Source organism: Mastigoproctus giganteus, chromosome 12, assembly GCF_048544385.1.
Source record: "Mastigoproctus giganteus isolate SK-2022 chromosome 12, ASM4854438v1, whole genome shotgun sequence".
Classification (NCBI taxonomy): Eukaryota; Metazoa; Arthropoda; class Arachnida; order Uropygi; family Thelyphonidae; genus Mastigoproctus; species Mastigoproctus giganteus.
In genome coordinates, this window is record NC_143586.1 from 101803093 (window position 1) to 101825567 (window position 22475).

Consider the following 22475-nt stretch of genomic DNA (forward strand, 5'->3'; position numbering starts at 1 on the left):
AATCACCTGATAGGACATAAATTCAAATTGAGGAAAGACAGATGTAGGACAGAAGTGCAGAAATTTGCCTTTAGTCAGAGGGTAGTTGATTGGTGGAACAGACTTCCATCCCTTGTTGTGTAAGTTGGTAGCCTAAATAAATTTAAGGTTCAGCTGGACAGGTATTTCGAACGAACCGAAGGGTGAAATGGGAGTGGGGTGTTTTTTTTTTTTTTTCTTGCTTTCTTGTATCATATGCCTCTACTGATGCTAATAATTTTATGCATTTTTCTTCTCTGCCCCAAGCCTCATTAATCATCTGACATGCATTTAGGCATGAACCTTGAACAGTATTTCTTATTTAGTATTAAATCCTAGTAACCTCCAAGATTAAGTCCTGTAAGGCTTCCCATTTAGAATTCACCATTGATAACATCATTAGTAGAATTTAAAAACTGTCTGAGACCACTGTAGTCACCTAATGACTACAGTGGTTAAGCTCTATAGTCATTAGGTGACTACTAATGCCCATGGGAATAAGTATAACGTTTCTTTACACTGTGTATTCTACAATCCTTTGTAATAATATTTTACTCATATTCCTTACCACTTGGCAGATATACAAATTCAAACTTCCATGAATAAACTCACAGGAGCATTAACTTGACTACTACACTAATTTTACAAAACAAATGAAGGCTTACATCAGTCAAAGCTTCTCCTGTGAAAAAGAGGACGGCTCGAGGAACAATTCTTTCTCTTATAAAATGACCTATTTCAAAATCTGCTGCTAACAGGGCTTGGGTCTCTTCATCCTATAAGTAAACAAGTTAGTTAATGTATGCATTGTATTACATTTCGTGCACTTTAGCAAACAGTAAGAATTCATGATTTTTAATTAAAAAAGGCAACAATATTCAAGTGCTTCAGCAATAATATGAATATGTACTTGTATACAGTACATGGATAGCCAATGTTTTAATAAAAATAATAATTGCTGGATTTTTATTGGTCCAGTTTTAATGAAATTTGGGAAGACTTGAAAAATCGTTCTAAAAGAACCAAAAATAAAATTTAATGAAAATCCATCTACTGAGAGTTAAGTAATTACTGGATTTCTATTGGTGTGATTTTGGTGCAGTTTTGGGATGGCTCAACTAAACTTTTTACAAAAGCCAAATATAAAATTTTATGATATCCATTCACTAGGTGTTATTACATGCAGTTGGATAGACATGGTGTAGGTGCTTTATGCATATATACTAATGCACCTTAAAAGGAATGTTACTTATTTATAGTAAAATCAGAATTTTATCAAAATATATAAGAAATTTGATATGTTGCGGCAACCCATTCCACAGAATATACCCATCATCTGATGAACGTTCCTTTCCATAACTAGCTATCATCTTGTAATTTTCAGCTATCTTGCTTTTGAAAAACAGGAACTAGATCATGATAGGAAATGTGATATTATCCACATTTCCCTTTATGATGATGCCCTGAATTTAAAGACAAACTAGTGACTGTATCCAATAACTCTGACAGATTTAGACTGAAAACATACTGCAGTGAAGAAAACTTCACTAGTACATCATGATGAGCTCAGGTGCCAAAGTGGTGTTTATTTATTGATCCTCAGTCATTTATCTCTTCTCCTTTCGTGCTGCTGAGCTGAGGGCTCTAGTGCAATTGCACCACCCGCAGCACAGAACAAAACATGAATGCACAACACTCACAAGAGCAAAATTTCTCATCTCATCTTTGAGTTTCACTCATACACCTGGGCACTTTCCTGGATTATATAAAATTCAGCATGCTTATGGGTTTTTTGTAACAGCAGGAACTGCAAACATAAGTTTGGCATAATATTTCAGTATTTTTTTATATGATTATCTGATACTGTATTGACCATCATGAAACTGACCATAATCAGTTAAAATGTTTTAAATAATGGTAAATATTATCAGTCATGTCACAGAGTTCTGTGTGAACAGAAACCCTGGTTCAGTGGATACTGTCCATTGTTCTTGAATTATAATCTCTCGACACTCAATCTTGGATGAATGTATTATTATATGAGCCCACCCCACATACTTAGTCTTAAATAAATCAAATTAAAAATAGCTACTAATTAAAATCATCATGCATTCAATTCTCACATCACACCAAGTGCATCGAGAAGAACCATGGACAGTCGGCGGCCACTAACCCCCACAAAAAACCAACCAATATCGCATCATGCTACCATAAGAATTGAAAAACAATTGTCACAAAAAATCTTAAAACCACAAAACAAATATTCATCAATTCACAAACAATTTAAACTTTAAAAACTGTTTACAACTTCTTTTAAGTGACCAACTTATTCAGATTTTCCGTGTTTACAAGAAGTACAAAGCCATGATGGCTTTGTACTTCATACATTTGTTCTCCTACTTATGAATTAACCAAGATTATTGTGAGTATCAGGTCCCAGTAGCCATGTTAGCAAGAGCACAAGACTGTACTTCAGAGTGGAGTGGGGGGGTTCAAGACCAGCTGTCAGTAGTCGTGGATTTCCTCCACAGTATCTTGAGTTAATCAGTCTCAACGCCTGGTGCTATTATCAAGTCATGGATCCTGACTAGAAAGGCATTCGAAATAAATAAATTGCAAGTATCATTAGCCCTTTAGTGGGTAACACTGAAAAGAGTGGATTTTAAGGTGGAATTTGAACAAGCAGGCTCTATCTTTCAAAAACGTCTTCAGATTTTTGGTTTCTAAAAGTTGGTAGGTGCTATAATTATCATGCTCTCAGTGGTACACACAATCAAGTTGATGAAGAAATTTATAGCATCATGTTCTAAATCAGTATCAGATTTAAAACTTCTGAGGTCCTAAGCAAGATACTTTAGGAAGCCAATGCTCTAACAGTATCTGTACATACATCACAGAATTTGACATCCCAAAGTGGCATGTTTCCCTACACAATTACTGAACTGATGGTACACAGTGAAGCAGATGACTTGCAGAATACATATTAAAATCTGTGGAGCAGTGACCACACTAACTAAATTATGTTATTTGTATTATGTACTCATATAAAATAGAGTATAATAAAATAGTTCTAGCTGGTATCCCAAACTCCTTAGCAGTGACACACTTCTCTTTTACATTCCTTTCTATACTTAATGTGTTGTCAACTCCTTTCATTGACATTTTTAATGGTAATAAAAAAAGAATAGGTAATGTATATGGTGCATTACATTTCAGGCGCACTTGATTCCCCCCCGCACCTTTTTCTGTGATTAAAAAGAATGAAATGTAAATACAGTCAGTCCTCATATAGCACGATAGTTGTGTTCCCCTGTGCAATGCAAAATCGTGCAATATAAATAACAAGCCCTATGGGAAAAATAGGATTAGGTGCTAACCACCCAAGATTAAACACACATTTTTAACCAAAACATTACCAAACATAATAAATAATTGTAATAAAATACGTAAGTGTTTTATTACGACTATTACTTAATAAAATATTGCTAATGCTTTTGCTTCTATCGTAAACAAACTTGTTCTTTGTTTGATTTTCTATCCAAACAGATGACAGCGGTTCCATCTCTTCCAATTCTTTGTGTCTTGATCTAATGTATTTTATTATACTTTGAGTTGTTCCTACCACGAAAGTTGTTTTTATTTTCTCTGCATTCTTTATAATTCTTGGCGCTGCCTCATTTAGGCCTGTAGCACGTGCAATATCACATGGTCTTTCATTTCGCTCAAAGTGTTTCACAATTTGATATTTTTTCTCTGTCGACAGAGGCGGACTGGCCATAAGCCTTAAGGGAAACCCTGGTGGGCCGGAGGCCAGTGTGATTTTGGCTATTAACACTCATATGAGGCCGCTACAAATTTTCCAGAGTAAGAATTTTTGATCCAGTCTGCCTCTGTCTATCGATATTGCTTTTTTCTCTTTGAATCTGTAGTGTCTTCACCGGGATGCTTCCTTTTCACACCTTTTAAGTATTTTACTTGTTTTTAGGGAATAAAGCACAATTACAAAATGAGGAGGCACGCTTGATACACATAAACAAAGCTGTGTGTGTAGCAACTGAATAAACAACACCGTAAAGGCAGAGACACTTCACTAGCTCACATTTCTGGGGATTACTACCATAAAACAATAAAAACAATTTCCAGTTGCATTCCTGCTAGTGGAATCTATTATAAACGGGTAGTAAACTCGATCTAATTGCATTTGCGATAATACCGATAGCTGGAATTGTGTGGGTTTTTACATTATTAAAGTAAAATGTGTTTCCCCTTCACTGATAGAAAAAACAAATACATTTTCAGAATCTTCTCTTCATTCCTATCGTGTTGTGTTCAGTTGGGGTGATTCTGCATTCAACTGCTATTTCTTGTAAACACAGGTGAATCGTGCATAAGCGAATTCGGTTTGTGTTTTTCACGATATCGTTCCCCTATTTATAAATCGTGTATGATCGAATTTGTGTAGTGTAAACATGTGTTATAGTTATTTGATACTATTTGCATGATGTGGAATTCTCTAGTGAATTTAAGAGAGCCCATGTGGGGGGGGGAGAAGTACAGTCAGTTCTGCTATAACACGAATTTGCTCCAATGCAATTGATATACAGTAAACCCCCGCTATTCGCGGTTTCGCGTATTCGCGATCGCCGATTTACTATAAAATGAAACCTAAAAAATGTGAATTTTAAAGCGTCGTGAATATTTTCCGCCATAAAAAAAACATGGGCGTGGCTAAAATTATCTTTCCCGGTCAAAACAGCGCTCAGTGGGTGAGGGGAGAGGGGTGACAAAATCGCGAGCGTGAATGTTTCTCGCTAATCGTTGTTCAATATGTGTTATGCGCTTGTTATGGAAGGTTTCGTCGTTTGCTTTTAATTTATATGCTTATAAATTGAATAAATTTATCAATTTATAAATTCATATGCTTACAAAAGTGATAAATCTGCCGTTTTGCAGTGTAAAACAGACTTTTTCGCGTGTGTTAACGGAATAAAGTGACTTTATTGTGGACAAGTTCTTTCTAACCCGTACAAAAATATGGCTACGAATAACAAGAGAAATGTGAAAATATCAAATAAGGTGATGACATTAGCGAATAAAATTGAGTTATTAGATAAAATTTCTAATGGTGAAAGTGTCTCCTCAGTGGCAAAACATTATAAAATCAATGAGTCAACGGTACGATCAATCAAGAAATCGGAAGAAAAAATCCGCCGTAGTGTCCGTGAAAACGCGCTAATTGCTTCAAAAATTTGCCCTGTAACTCGTGATGTTAAATTAGAAAAAATGGAAAAAGCTTTAAATCTGTGGATAGAAGACCGAACTCAAAATAAAATTCCGTTAAATTCGCTCATCATTCGTGAAAACGCAAAACTCCTTATCAACGCTTTAGCGAAACTGGTGATAGCACTGGCGGGATAGGTTTTTTAGCTAGCAAAGACGCTGGTTTGAAAGATTTGTTTGAAATTTCTAATAAATATTACATTTAACATTAAATTGTTTCTTATTTTCATTTCGATGCCATATGCTTGCATTTCACTATGTACTGTCTATGTATATAGTCATATTATGAAGGTACATATAATACATACATAGACAAAATTTTACACTAGTTTTTCTTATATATTTCATACTTTGGAACGGAACCCCTTTATTACTATGGGAGCCATAACTCAGTATTCGCGTTTTCGGTATTCGCGGCATTTCTCAGGAACGTAACCCCCGCGAATAGCGGGGGTTTACTGTATTATGGAACAATGCGACTATAACGCGATTTTCGCATTGGCAAGTAACACCAGGTGAGCATAAAACCCAGCACCAAGCTGAAAGCAGCGACCTGCACATTAATACATGCAAGTTTACTAAGCTTGAAAAATGTCAAATGTGTGAGAGTTATATTTCCCATTTACTGTATTGGTCGGAGGCACCGTTGTCATTCACTGTATTTGCAAGATTTTTTGTTTGAACAGAAATTTCGTGAGACAGGATAGCATGAGCAGAGGAGTTCATTTCTGGAGGTCACTAACATAAAACAATTTGCAGTTCCTGGTTTATTGGGCTTTTCCGTTAGTGCAATCTATTATAAACGGGTAGTAAACTCAATCTTTCTGCATTTGCAAAATAGCAATATTTGAATTCAGTGGGTTTCCATTATGGTGAGATATGTTTCCCTTTCCTCTCCAATCACATAAAAACATTAATAAATTTTCAGAATCTTCTCTTTTGTGAGTGCCATGTTTGTCGTTATTGATTGCTTATCTTTTTTACTGTTTTAAATTTTACAATAAAAAAAAAAGTCTGTAAACAGAAATATCAATTAGTATGTATATGTTACAGTAATAATTAAGCTATGTACGAAAGCGTACGCCATCCCCGACCAATACAACTAAATGGGAAATATAGCCCTCACATGTGAGCTCAATGTATGAGGTGATAATAGTGTTTCTGCCTTAAAACACACTACATATTCTCACATTACACACACTTCATGTATCTCTTACCTCAGTTCATAAGTGCATATCTTGGACTGTTCTCCCTAATTTGTTAACTTTTCTTTATAAAAAGTATACTCATACAGCATCCTAGACATGGGTAAGCATCCTGGTTCCAAGAAATGAGTGTAAAAGGAAAGCATTAAGCATAGAAGAGAAACTTTGAATAATAAAATGTTTTGAAAGAAATCAGAGAACATGTGACATCTCTAGAGCAACAGGCTTAAGTGAATCTGCATTGCACACCATCAGAGACAATGCCACAAAAATAAAAGCTACATGTATAGATGGAACAACTTCAAGTGCTGCAAGGTCAGTTAGAAAAAGACCTAAAGAAATAGAAAGGCTACTAAGCATATGGATTGAAGACCAAAGACCAAACCAAAAAAAAAAAAAAAAAAAATCGGGAGCAAGCTTTCTCACAGTGGAAGAGAAAGCACTAACTATATATGAAGACTAACTAACTATATATGAAGACCTCAAAAAGAGATCACCAAATCCTGCAGAAGTGGCTCCTTTTAATGCTAGTAGTGGCTGGGTCAGTGGTTTCAAACACCGCTATTCTTTTCAGAATATTAAGCTGTCTGACGAAGCCACAAGTGCAAATGAGGAAGCTCCAAAGGCATTTCCACCTGTGGTACAGAAAATAATTGAAGTCGGCAGCTACACATTGGATCAGATTTTCAACCTGGATGAAACTATATTGGAAATGTATGCCTTCAAGGACCTACATCTCTAAGGCAGAAGCACATGCCTCAGGATATAAGGCTTCAAAAGATCGCTTAACTGTGATGTTTGCTGCCAATGCCAGCGGAGACTCGAAGTTAAAACCAGTAGTGGTTTATCACTCTGCCAATCCACGAGCTTTAAAAGGAATTGTGAAATCTGGCCTTGGTGTTCACTATAGGTCTAGCAAGTTGGATGACTGGGCAAATATTCACTGATCTTTTAGTTGAAGCTTACCATGACACTTTCAAGAAATATTGCAAGAAGTAGTACTTAGATTTTTAAATTCTAATTATTCTTGATAACGCACCATGCCATCTTCAGACGGTTGCTGAACTCTCTCCGAATATCAAATTCATCTTTTTACCTACAAACACAACCTCTCTACTACAGTCCCTTGACCACGGTGTGATAGCAGCATTTAAAGCTTACTATTTAAGGCAAACATTGAAGATGTTAATTGCTGCTACTGAACGTGACAAGGCAAAAACTGTTATAAAATTTTGGAAGAGATAACATCAAAGTTGTCATTGATATGATCGTAGAAGCCTGGAATGATGTTACATAAGGCTGCTTGAATTGTGTGTGGCGGAAACTTATCCCTCATTTAATTCGCGATTTTGAAGGCTTTGAACCTTCAGAGCAACTAAAACAAATCAAAGCAGATTGTGTTGCTCTTGCAAAAGAAGTTAGTTTTGAGGAAGTAGAAAATGAAGATGTAGAAGAGCTTCTAGAGTCTCACAATGACTTGCAACAACTTGCTGCAGCCAGTCAAGTGGAAAGTCAAGATGAGGATTACAACGAAGTCCAGCAGGTTGCCCCACAAGAACATAAAACAGCAGAGCTATCAGCTGTTTTAAGTGGAATTGAAAAACACTTGCAGTGCATTGAAGATAATGATTGTAATGCTGAACATAGTAGAATAGTGCTTGGTGGCATTCGGACCCATACAGACAGCTCCCGTATGAAAGGAGGCAGGAAAAGCAACAAAAGCTAGATAACTATTTTAAACCAGCGAATCACACCCTTCCACATCGGGTATAACAACATTTCGTCCTAAGAATGATAACCCTCCTTCTACCTCTTCGCTATAACTCACCAGGTACAGCCCTTCACAGCACACCCACTTCAAACAAACAAACTTCATATCTTGTCAAGGTAAAGTGCTATATTTACTGTAATATTTATCTTATATTATAAGAAGAAACCTCATACCTTTTTAATATATTGTTTTAAATATTTTGTAATATTTATTTATTAGAAATTTAAGATGTTTAAACCAGTGTTAGCAATTTTACTGGGTTTATCTTTTTTATTTAGTGTTTTACTTACCAGATTGAACATTTTTTTTGAGTGCTCTGCCCCTATCCCTGTTGTTTTTAATGCACGAAATACCATAACTCAGAGATTTTTAGGAACACACATGGTGAGCTATAGTGGGCTCGCGAGAGCCCATTGTTATTTTTTTTGAAAATTTGCGAGCCCATTGTTGAGACGATCATTTATTTTACAAATGGAATCCTAAATGCACAATTATTGAGTATCCAGAGCCGAAACTACAGTGGGGATGATCGGGGCCCCAATCCCAGCATTTTAATGGCACAATCGATTGGTTATGTATTTTAAAATTGCTTCATTTTTGATTTTATTACAGTCGGACCTCTGTTTAACCAACTTCTTTATACCGAAGTTTTTAAAATTCCCCTTGGTAATTACATTTAAAATACAGTAGTTTCCATAGAACGAAAATTATTTTCATGTAACGAACAGATTAGGAGAGACAACTTTGTATGCATTGTTCTCACCTCTGGCCTTTAGGTAATTAGAAAGCGTGAATTAAGGGTGAAAGGGATTACCGTTCCACAATGTTAGTGGTGTCCGTAAAACTTATGCAGCCACATGCCGAGAAGTCGTGCTAGTCAATATGCTTTCCATAGCCAGTCAGAGGATTAAGAAGATACCCGACATGGATAATAGCCTCTGGTCAACCTGTGTTGTGATTCCCCTTTATTCCGACAAATGGGCGTATGTTTTCCGGAGAAGTGAGTGATCCATGTCTTCCAGTAAATTTCTCCTGTCTATGTTTACATGTTCACAGTAGCTGAATATCTGAGTGATTCCGATATTTTGCACAGTATTCAAAGAACTAGCGACAGTAGCAACATAGGAGGAGATTGAGAAACTAAGATATTATATAAACTTTAAGAAGATGAAATGTTGGCAGATTTTGAAACTTTGTCGAGCCTTTCACTGCGTATAAAATGTTCTAAAATATAATGGCATACAGGCAATAATTAAAAAAAAAAAAACTGTATTACCAATCTCCAAAAAACTAGCGCAAATTAAGGATGATTGCCAAAGAACTTGATGTGGAAACTACAAGGATCGGTCATGTGTTCGGGCTACGAAGAGCAGCTTGTAGCCTGCGAATGGTAATTGCGGGTTAAGGGAATTATCCTGCATTGTGCAAACAGTTTGGATCAGATGCCGCCGTAGCCCAGTGATCAGGCGCGTGAGTGCATAAGTACATGTGCCTTGAGTGACTCGGGTTCAAGCACCCTGACTGCCGAATACGGTGCAGTTTCTTGTATTCTCTCTACCTTGTGAACTCCTCTGACTGTATGGTCGCCGTGGAGTATAAACAGGAAATTTATTTTTATTTGGGATTGTTAAAGCGACTTTTAAATCTGGAATTTCTTAACCATTTAGCATTAATGATCAACATTCTGCAGGAGCTCTCTTAGATTTTAGAAGCTTTACAGATTCACTCCCATGGCAAAAGCAGATAAATTAAATATTCAAACTATCAATGCTATTGCTAATTTGAAAAATTCTGAAGGAAAATATGAAGCTAAAATTGAGAGCATGTTGAAGTGGAAAGAATTTGAAGGAAGCAAGAATTTGAAAGTACGAACAGTAAAATTACCTCGTGACAAGTTATTAAATGCATTGTTTTATCCTTAAAGGATAAGTTATTAATGCAACAGGATGATTTTAAATTAAATAAAGAAAATAATCATACCATTGAAAGAAATTTTAAACATATTCTACCGGAAATCGTGGAATTTAAAATAACTTTCATCTCGGTGGCAAGACTGTGAAAACCGAATAAGAAATTTGTTTTTTTGATAAAATATGAAATAAAAATTAATGATTTTAGTGATTTTGTCGAAGACAGTTTATCTTTAAAATCGAGTGCCCCGAGTGAAATTCCCTTTACAATTAAGAAAGCCAGAAATATCTTTGAAACCATTGCGATTAGCAGTGCTGAAACTGAGCAAGCTTCCAGCGTAATGAATAATATTGTGTGAATATTATGAATGAATGAATAATGTTGAAAATTAAACACGTTGCAGATTATGATGACCATGCATGTAAACGGAAAACAACTGCTTCAATTTGATCTGGATTGTTATGTCAATATATGAATAAAGAAGTAAATTTCATATGGCAATTTTTAAAAGAAAATTTTCTTGAATATTTGTGCAATATTTTTTTCATGTAATCTGTGATTTTTGTGTACCGTTTCTAGAACAGTTTGTTTTTTATGTAATATTTGGTTTTATATTCTAGAATGTTTTGTGATAATTCGTTATTTGTAATATGGGAAATATATTTGTTATTTTTTATTCGCAATATTAAAATTTTATCATGAAAAAAAATGTATCCATTATATTTCCATAGTTGTAAAAAAAAAGAATAAAAAAGGTCGCACGTCTGCCGAGCATGAGTGGTAGATAGTTTTAGGTGAAACAGCCTTTGCGTCACTATATGAAGTCATATGGTTGTGACGTCATACTATTCAAAAATTCCAAAGAGTTAGAACTCGAGATATTGTACTGGTCGTGAAAAATGCGTCATGCACTCTAATCTAATCATACTACTAGTGAGTGTCCCACACAGCCTAGTTGTCTGAGCATGGGAAGCACCTCTGGCAGACGCCGTGGGTGACGTCACTTCCGTGACCGATCAGATTTACTCGATAGGTACCCCCCCCCCTCCAAAAGGATGTTTCACATCAAGAAGTCGGCAAAAGTGCAAGCCCATTGTTAAAATATTCACAGCTCACCACTGGGAACACATGTACCGCATTATAGCAGAACTGACTGTATATGGATGGGATAAAAGATAGTCTGATTACTGGGATTTGTTAATTTTGTGATGCCATTATTAAGTTTATTCTGGCATTAATACTCTAGGAATCCAAACACAAAAAATATGAAAAGAAACTTAAAACAAGAGTTGTATTTTACTTAACTCTGAGGCTTACCAAATTAGGATCTCTAATCACTTATTAAAAGTATTTTGGTATTTGACATACTAAGGGCGTATGTGCACTCCCCATGCTGAGGGGAAAAACTCTGAAACATTTGCAAAAGTCCTGATTTTCATTTGTATGAGGTGTGGCTATTACATAATGAGACTGCCATACACCAAGTGCCACCTGTGAAACAAAGGCACAGCAGTTGACCTTTCCCCAGTTGTCTACCAAGTAACACTGCAACACACTCATTTGCTTTACAGTGAGACAAGTTTTCATTACCTTGTGTTTTTGCAGTTTGCCAGAAAAATAACAAAAAAAAAAAAAAAAAAGAAAAAAAAGTAAAACGAAAAAATGAATCAATCAAATAATGACTCACCCTCATATTTTAACAAAACTAAAGAAAACACCAACCGAAAGTTAGCAGCTGTTACATCAAGCTTATGGGAAAGATACTATGTCAAGAGCTTGAATGTCATAAAAGATTTTTAGAAGGAAGAGAGAATGTGGAAGTTGATGTATCCATGAAATGTACCCATGTATCCATGAAAACTGAAGAAAATGTGGAGCATGTAAGGGCAATGATTAGAAGTAACCATCATTTAAGCATTAGAATGGTTCGTCGGAACTCAATATGGACAAAGAAACAGACAAATTTTAACTGCAAATTTAGTCATGAGAAGTGTGTGTAAAGACAGTGGCAAAAATTTTGAATGACAATCAAAGAATGAGACGACTCCAAGTATGTAAAAAAAACAAGATGTGCTGAAAAAACTAGAGCATCCAGACTTTCTGGTGTTGTAATTACTTGTGATGAAAGTTGGCTGTTCCAGTTCAACCCTGAAACTAAAGGGTAGTCGATACAACGGAAGACAAAATAAATCCCCAGACCAAAAAGATAAGAATATCAAAATCAAAAAGAAAAACAAAGCTTCTTGTTTTCAATATTAAAGGAATTATTATAAATGAATATGACCTACCAAATCACCCAAAATAAAACATACTACACTGAAGTTATGGCAAGACTGTGAAAAAAATTTGAGGGAAGAGACCTGAATTATGGAAGGAGAGGTGGATGCTCCAAACAACATGCTCTCTGTTCACCAGACTTAGCTCCTTTGTCACTTTTTTCTCTTCCCTGAACTAAAAAGTGTACTTAATGGAACCCATTTTCAGTCCATTGAAAACATTCAGAAAAAAATGACCAAAGTTAAAAGGGCTTACAGAAGATGACTTCCAAAAAAATATTCTATGCTTGGAAGAAAGGTATGAAACAGTGTGTACAAGGCCAAGGCAATTATTTTTAAGAGGATAATATATAAGGTATGAAATATTTCATTATATTTATTTTATTGCGAGTCTCATTATTTAATAGCCACACCTTGTATTATCAAAGATATACACTGAATTAGCTTTGCATTAGCAACACCTACCTAATACCTCATGAGGCCACCTGTTACCCATAATATAGCCCATACACATCTTAGCATGGACTCCACTAGGTATTGCAGGAAGTCCTGTGGTAATGCTGTCCATGCGTTGCACAGTATGTCCAGTAATACCTGCACTGGTTGGATGGCCATAGCATCAAATCCTTTTACAGTAGGTCCCAAACATGCTCAACTGGATTGAGATTGGGTAAGCTGGGTAGCCATGGGAGGATGGAGAATTCATTGCCATGTTCCTGAAACCAGTTAGCAAGCTGCCAGGTCTTGTGGCGTGCTGCATTATCTTGTTGATAGAAGCCAGAGTTGTCTGGATGCACTTTCATCATGAAGGGGTGTACATGGTCAGCGAGGATAGAGAGGTAGGCATTCCCATCAAACTATTGACTAATGGTGTTCAGATGATCCAAACCATACCACTCCCAGCCTGCCAAACACCAATCATGCACCCAGGTGTCACGGCCCCGTTGCTTTCTCCATATGTGAATATGCCCATCAACATGACAGAGGTGGAAACACAATTCAACAAACGAAGCAACAGATTTACACATGTCAGTGGTCCAGTGTTGGTGACACAAGTAACTCTACCATGCAAGACAAAGTTTTTTGTGTCTCAGTGAGTATGGGTATCTGTCACAGCTCTCAACTGCCATAGCCTCTACGGACTAATATCTGGTGCACAGTCCATATGAATATCGGTCTTATTGATATTCCTACACTGCATTAGGGGGATAGCTGGGCCACTGTGCTGAGTCACTACTGTGTTACGAGATGAGACACATGATGCTTAACACAAGCACAAGAATTGACCACACATGGCTGTCCCACATGTGACCTTTGGCTGGTTGTTTGACTGCTGTCGAACAAATCATGGTAGACTTGTGACACCACAGAACAGGAGCACTTAACTATGCTGGCTATTGTTGAGATACTGGTACCTGCATATCTTGCCCAAATAATCATTCCATGTTGGAAGTTAGAAAGATCTTGACACCGGCCCAGTATTCCTCACAGACTCTCAAAAACTGATCACCAAGTGTGTGAACTATAATCTTATATCAACCATTAGAGACTTTGAGCTGTCACTAGTGACGTATAATCCAATCCTACACTGGGGGGGGGGGAGACTACTAATGCAATCCCTACTTGAATGGTAATGTATATTACCAAGTAAATAATACAAATCCAACCAAATAAGGAATAGATATATATTCCTTCTTTCTTGGATAATTTGAATTATCCATGAATTCAAATTGTCCAAATTTGAATTAAATTAAATTAAATAACTCTTAATTGTAGTGTAACTACTGCATTAACTGCAGCATATAAGCTTCGGGAAAATTCAGGAAATATTAATCAAAAGGGAGATCAAAGAGTGACACAAGTAATTATAGACCTGTTATTTTAACTTCTGTTCCAGGGAAAATAATGGAGTCCTGGTTAAAGAAGCATTGCAGGATCATCTAGACAAAACTGCAGTATTGTTTGGCGTAAAGGTCTTCTAAACAACCTTCCATCTTATGGTTTGCCAACTGTTTTTAGTAATTGGTTATCCAGTTGTCTCTCTGATCGCTCACTGAGGGTGATGGTAGATGGCTCTCTGTCTTCTAACTTGTCCACTAATGCCGGTGTCCCCCAAGGTTCAGTTCTTTCCCCCACTCTTTTCCTCTTGTATATTAATGACGTTCTTCCATTGACTGGAAATCCTATCCATAGTTTTGCCAATGATAGCACATTGCATTCCACTTTCCATTTTGAGAAACCTTGTCCTGCTCAATCAGCTTCAACTTCACGAAAATCTGCTACCACTTCCTTAAATGCCGATCTTCAGATAATTCTCCAGTTGGGCAAAGACAACTTAGTTGATTTCAACCCTTCTAAAACTCAGTCTTTTCTTATATCTTGCAAAAAGGATTCTTCTGCTCCTATGCTTATCTTTGGTGACACTCCGATTTCTAGGCAAAATGATATATCTCTTTTGGGGATTACCCTGACTTCTTATCTCTCTCTCTCTCTTGGCACATGCACATTACAAATATTGCTTCATCTGCATCTAAAAAACTTGGTTTTCTCTTTCGCTCTCAGCGTTACTTTTCTTCCAAACAGCTGCTTACTCTGTATAAATCGCAAATCTGCCCTGCCATGGAATATTATTCCCACATCTGAGGTGGTGCCCCCCAAAACCTCTCTCTCAGGCTTCTTGATTCCATTCAGAAGAGGGCAGTTAGGTTAATTAATGATTCATCTCTAACAGAGTCTCTCCACTCGCTGTCTCATAGACGTACAGTTTCTGCTGCATGCCTCTTCTACAGATACTTCCATGGGCACTGTTCTTCTGAATTGGTTTCTATAATTCCCGCTCTCTCTCTCTCTCTCTCTCTCTCTTTCAAAACAGTTCAAACACGTGCTGCCACCAGCCAACATCCATTTACTGTCCAACTCCAAACTCACAGAACCAACTTTTCATCGTCCTCGTTTATTCATTCAACTGCTGTTTTCTGGAACAACCTTCCTTCATATGTATTTCCTGAAAATTAAAGTCTACAGAAGTTCAAGTCCAATGTCAACAAATAAATAAATAAATCTTTATTGTGAAGTAGAGTTACAGCACAATATCCCATCACGGTGACGAGCGCAAGGGGTTCACATATAGCAGTTAGGAAAAAGATAAGTATTGCGTACAAATACAAAAGGCTACAAAAATACAGCGTACAAATACAAAATGCTACAAAAATACAGTGAACAAATACAAAAGGCTACGAAATGCTGATCCCAAAAGCAAAAGAAATACACATACAGCATAAAAACTGTGACTAATGTTATTAGTGGAGTCCCTCAGGGCTCAGTGTTGGGTCCATTATTGTTTTCTGTATTTATAAATGATATTGATGATGGTATATCAAGCTTAATGTCCAAGTTTGCAGATGATACAAAGGTTGGCAGGGTTGTCAAGGACACTACTGACACTATGCTGCTGCAACAGGATCTGGAAAGGTTGAGCAGATGGGCTGAGAGGTGGCAACTGAAGTTTAACATTGACAAATGTAAAGTACTACACATGGGAAACAGCAACCCCAGAGCAACGTATCAACTCTGTGGTACTACACTGACAGTGGTAGAGAATGAAAGGGACTTGGGGGTGGTTGTGCAGGCAGATATGAAGTTCTCTGAGCAGTGCAGACGGGCTGCAAGAGTAGCTCATGGAGTATTGTCAATGATATACAGGAATTTTTCCAGCAGGGATAAGGAGGTGATTATTCCATTGTATAAGGCAATGGTCAGGCCACACCTAGAGTACTGTATACAGGTCTGGAGGCCTCATTTCAAGTAGGATGTAGAGCTGCTGGAACGAGTACAGAGAAGGGCAACAAGATTAGTGAATGGAACAAAGGGGTGCTCTTACGAAGAAAGGCTTAAGTTTTGCAAATTACAGTGTCTGGAGACTAGGCACCAGCGAGGTGATCTGATAGAGGTGTATAAAGCCTTGAATGGTTTAAGCATGCTCAATGCTGATGGGATTCTTCCTCTAGCTCAGAAAAATCACCTGAGAGGGCATAAATTCAAATTGAGGAAAGACAGATGTAGGATAGACGTGCAGAAATTTGCCTTTAGCCAGCGGGTGGTTGGTTGGTGGAACAGACTTCCATCCCTTGTGGTGGACAGATGTAGGATAGACGTGCAGAAATTTGCAGAAAGACATAATAAGTTTAAGTTTAAGCCTAAATAAGTTTAAGGCTCAGCTGGACAGGTATTTTGAACGAACAGAGGGGTGAAGTGGAAGTGGGTTTTTTTTTTTTTTTTGGCTGATGCTGCATAAGCTTGCTTTCTTGCATCAAATGCCTCTACTAATGATAATGCTAATGCTAAAACGCAGAGATAGACATAAATACAGAAATACATACAAGTTGGCCATATATCAGGGTTCGAGGGCTTTGATAAAGTTGTGTCTGTCCTTCTTGTTACTTATTATGCTGTTGATGTCCACACGGTTGAGGGTAGCGAGCATCTGCTTGGGAAGAAATCTCTCAGTGAGTACAAGCCTGTTATGGTGAGCCACGAGTGCTGGTGCCGACCTTAGGCTTGGCTGTGGAATCCTCCAAGAGCAAGCGTTCCAAATGTTTGGAGATGATATCTGGCCCGTGATGAGTTTGCCTGTGAAGACCAGCCTCTTTTGCACGATCAGGAACTTCATCCTCGGGATGTCGAGTGCTTGTGCCATCATGGTGGTTGTGGTAGCGGGAGGTAGCCGAAGCTTGTTATTGGCCCATTTCAGTAACCAGTATTCAGCGGTGTACACCCGCTTGAGGTCTGTAGGTGCAGCAGAGGCCCATATTTCTGCACCATAGAGAATGGCGAGGTAGATGGTGGAGGTGATGAACCTTTTAACAGTGACAGAATGTCGGACGTGTAGCAGCTGCTGCTTTGAGATCCACTGTAGACAAGAGAATTTGGTACTGATTTTGTTGATCTGGTTGACAAAGGGTATCTTTGGGTCAAACAGAATACCAAGGTCTGTGTGCAAGGGTACGTTTGGTATTCGTACCCCTGCGAGTGAAACGTTGAGTACTGTCGGGATTGATTTAAGGGAGAATATAACCTGAGCACAGACTTCAGTGGGTTGATTTTTAGATTGAAGTTTGCCAGGTACAATTCTAGATCCTTAAGTTGGGAATTGATCTTGTTGCTGAGCTGAACGGGGATTGTTGCCAGGGTTAATTCGAGTCAGCAGTTTAAGTTCATCGGCATAGCATAGGAGACCATTCGTTGAGGCAATAATGGGCACGATGATAGCTGTGAACAGGACACCCCCCCCCTGCGGTACTCCAGCAGTAATGTCGCAGGATAGGGTGTGTTGTTGCCGATGAAGAATAAGTATTCTGTGACAGAAAAGAGATTCCAAAAAGCACAGCATATCACCACGAATGTGAAATTTCTCCTTAAGTAGGAGGAGCAAGGCCGGGATCAACATGGCATCAAAGACTGCGCTTACGTCGAGATATGTGGTTGCTAGCTCAGCTCTTTGTTCGAATGCTGAGAGGATGCGTTCTGTGGTAGCTGCCAAGTTAGTGATTGATGATTTTCCTGCGAAATCTTCTTTCACCTTCTCAACCTCCAACCCAAGCATGGTACTAAGTACTATAGGTTCTAATACCTCTCGTGTTTGGGATTTACATAAAAAAAAAAAAAGTAATCATTCAGACACAGCATGGGTTTGTTAAGGGAAAGTCATGTCTGACGAATCTGACTGGATACTATGATGTGGTCACAAAGAAAAGGAACTCCAAAAAATAATTTTGATATCATATGCAGTACTTGGTTTCAGAAAAGCTTTTGATACTGTTGCAAATGGATGACTACTGTACAAATTGGAGCAGTATGGTATTAGTATCAATAGAGGCATATGATGCAAGAAAGCAAGCTTCTGCAGCATCAGCCAAAAAAAAAAAAACCTTCCACTTCACCCCTCCGTTCGTACGAAATACCTGTCCAGCTGAGCTTTAAATTTATTTAGGCTATCAACTTCCACAAGAAGGGATGGAAGTCTGTTCCACCAACCAACTACCAGTTGGCTAAAGGTAAATTTCCGCATATCTATCCTACATCTGTCTTTCCTCAATTTGAATTTATGCCCTCTCAGGTGATTATTCTGAGCAAAAGGCAGTATCCCATCACCATTGAGCATGCTCAAACCATTCAAGGCTTTGTACACCTCTATCAGATCACCTCGCTGGTGCCTAGTCTCTAGACACTGTAATTTGCAAAACTTGCCTTTCTTCGTAAGAGCAACCCTTCATTCCGTTCACTAACCTTGTTGCCCTTCTATGTACTCGTTCCAGCAGCTATACATCCTTCTTGAAATGAGGCCTCCGGACCTGTATACAGTACTCAAGGTGCAGCCTGACCATTGCCTTATACAACAGAATAATCACCTCCCAATCCCTGCTAGAAAAATTCCTGTATATCATTGATAAGACACCATGAGCTACTCTTGCAGCCCATCTGCACTGATCAGAGAACTTCATATCTGCTTGCACAACCACTCCCAGGTCCTTTTCGTTTTCTGCCACTGTCAGTGTAGTACCACAGAGTTGATACGTTTCTCTGGTGTTGCTGTTTCCCATATGTAGTACTTTACATTTGTCAATGTTAAACTTCATTTGCCACCTCTCAGCCCATCTGGTCAACCTTTCCAGATCCTGTTGCAGCATCATAGCGCCAGTAGCATCCTTAACAACCCTGCCAACCTTTGTATCGTCTGCAAACTTGGATATTAAGCTTGAAATACCATCATCAATATTATTCATAAATACAGAAAACAACAATGGACCAACACTGAACCCAGAGGGACTCCACTAATAACATTAGTCCACGATGAGCAGTGTCCATTAATTACAACTCTGTCTTCTGCCACTCAACCATCCCTTTATCCATAGCAACAATTTGCCACCAATGCCACACTGCTCCAATTTGTACAGCAGCCTTCCATGTGCAACAGTATTAAAAGCCTTTCTAAGATCCAAATATATAATATCAAAGTTATTCCCTGCATCCAGTTCTTTTGTGACTGCATCATAGTATCCAATCAAATTGGTCAGGCAAGACCTTCCCTTAACAAAACCATGCCGTGTCTGAGCTATAACTGAATTCTTGTCAAGATGATCCTGCAGTGCTGCTTTAACCAGTGCTTCCATTAATTTTCCTGGAACAGAAGTTAAACTCACGTCTATAATTACTTGTGTCGGCCTTTGATCCTCCTTTATGAATTGGGGTTACATTTGCACATCTCCAGTCTGTGGGTACCTCCCCCGAGTCCAAGGAAGCTCTCATAATTATGGCTAATGGATTGCTTACTTCCTTTGCTGCCTCCTTTAATATAACTGGATAGATCCCATTCACCCCAGGTGAATTTCTTGTATTTATCTTCAACAATTTCTCCTCCACTTTACTCTCAATTATTACAAGATCATCTAGCACTGCCAGTGTTTACTTCATCAATGGCATTCCCCTTCCTGAATAACTCCTCATGTGTGAATGTAGATGCAGAATATTGATTTAGTTTGTTAGCTACCTGAGCAGGATCATGAACAGTTGAACCATCGATATCAAGTGGACCAATCTGATTCATCCCCTTCATTCTTGAGTTTACATAAGTAAAGAACTCTTTGCTGTTTTTCTTTGCATCCCTTGCCAAAGATTTCTCATAATCTGCCTTCGCCTGCCTAACCTCCTTTGTAGCTTGCTTACAGATAAACTTGTATCTATCATAGGCTTCTGTGTCACGTGTTAATTTATATGTATCCCATGCATTTTTCTTCTCTGCCATATGTCTCATTAGTTCATCTGACATCCATTTAGGCCTACACCTTGAACAATATTTCTTAGTTGGTATGTAAAGCCTAGTAGCTTCCAAGATAAGTTCTTTGAATGCTTCCCATTTTGAATTTGCTGTTGGTAACATCATCAGTTGGTCCCACTGTATAGAATTTAAATACTGTCTCAGACCATCGTAGTTGCCTTTACGAAAGCAATAACCCTTCCCTTTACCCCTGATGGTAGTTACCTCCTTGACTAAATCCCATTTCAGCACACTGTGATCACTGCCACCTAGTGGTTCCTGTATCTGCAGATTCTTAATGCATGAAGAATCACTACTGATAATCAAATCAAGAGTATTGCTCCCTCTGGTTGCCTCACGAACATGCTGATTTAGAAAACAATTATCCAATAAATCCACAAAAGCCTTGCTAGTGTGTGAGTGACCAACCCACAAATTCCAGTCAATATCTGGGAAATTAAAATCCCCCATTATAAGACTGTCTGATTTACTAGCCCACTCTATTTCCCTGTACAATTTCTTATTATACTCATCAGAGTCATTAGGCCTATAGCACATTCCTCTTCTCAATTTTGATCTCCCAATGCTTATGTCACACCACTGACTCGACACTGCACTGTCCAGCGATGTCGACTGGCTTCACTTCCTTGGATTTTATGTGTTTCTTAATTAATAGCATAACCCCTCCTCCCTTTCTATCCTTTCTGTAGACATTGTACTCCCCAAATTCCAGTTCTGCCTTACTTATATCTGTGTGACACCACGTCTCTGATATCCCAACAATATCTGCCTTTGATGCTTTGAGCAATACCTGAAATTCATCAAATTTATTTACCAAACTCCTGGCATTGGTGTACACGCAAGTATACATGCACCTGTTCTTTTTTCTTAGGTACCCTAACACAACTCATGTGTTTACTTGTACCGCAATGACTCCCAGCAGTCTCTGAAATATCCTGCATCTTATTTTCCTGGCGGCTGCTGCTCATTCCAATAGAAACAGTGCAAGAATCACTTGCACCTCTGCCAGTGGCTACTGTTAATCTATTAGTCTTTGTATCCCCCCAATCTAGCAGTTTTCTGACCCACCCAACACTGCCTCGATAGCATCAGCAAACATTCTTGCACCCTTTCTATTTAAGTGTATCCCATCCCTGTAGAAGCAGTCTCTCCTGTTAACAAGCACAGACCAGGCTGAAAAAAAATTCTATCCCTTGAGCCTTGCACAATCTTTCCAGGGCGGAATTGATCGACAGGGCTCTCATCATATACTCCCTCCTATCGTGTCTGGGCAGAATTGCAGACACTTTCAAATACAACCCTAATTCACGGCTTTTTTTCAACAGTGACCTGTACTTGTTAAGTAATTCCACTGGTCTCCTACTCTTAATATCATTACTGCCAACGTGTACAACTATATCACCTTTTGTGCCCTTAAAAGATGATATTCGCTCTACAGCGTCATCAACCTTTGCCCCTGGCAGACATACTCTGGTCCTGTTCCACTTATCCTTTTTACAAAGCATCTTTCCCGTTTCCCTGACAATAGAGTCACCAACAACTACTAGTTCCTTTGGGACCAACGCATTCTGCCTTGGGGGTTGCCGCTGTGTTGCGCGATGACCAAGTGCAAGCTCTGGCATTGGTGTGGGCAGCTAAGAGCTTGATGGGCCCCTCACTTGTAATCCTTCGAGGCCATCCACCCTGTCCTTCAAGCTCTCATATAGGCCCATAACAATGCTGAGTTGTCGGCTGATTTCCTTACACTCCTTGCATGGCGCACATACAAAGACATCCCCCATTGCAGTATCATGTCCCTATCCTGACTGCTCCACAAACATCAAGCAAATAGTGCATTTTAAAAGGCTGTGATTCAGAGGGCAACTGTCCCCCCTCAGTTCTCCCCTGAGCCACAGCACTTCCATTAGCTTGAGCCTTTTGCTTTGCTGCTCTGGTCTGAGTTATGATTTCGATTTAATTTCAATAAAATTTCAATTTCAGTACAAAATTAAAGCCATACACTTGTATAATACAGTTATAACATTATATTTATGTTTCAGTATCGAGTGTTATCTACGAAATCCCTTTATATAACTTCCGTATCAAGTTAAGTATTAATTATTTATTTTTGCTAATTATTTATGTTACGTAATCTAAGTCATTATACGTATATAGTTAAAAGTACAATTTAATTGACAATG

At 38.3% G+C, this 22475-nt stretch overlaps 1 protein-coding gene across 2 annotated transcripts in view; it reads right to left on the reverse strand.

The window, feature by feature from the left end:
- The window catches only part of LOC150077304 (nucleosome assembly protein 1-like 4), a 432049-nt gene that overhangs the window by 30450 nt on the left and 379124 nt on the right, over positions 1 to 22475 (reverse strand). For both annotated transcript variants that reach the window (XM_090386809.1, XM_090386808.1), the window contains one exon: positions 684 to 794. In XM_090386809.1, coding sequence (XP_090242935.1) covers positions 684 to 794 — 111 coding nt within the window. The remainder of the gene's footprint in view (positions 1 to 683; positions 795 to 22475) is intronic.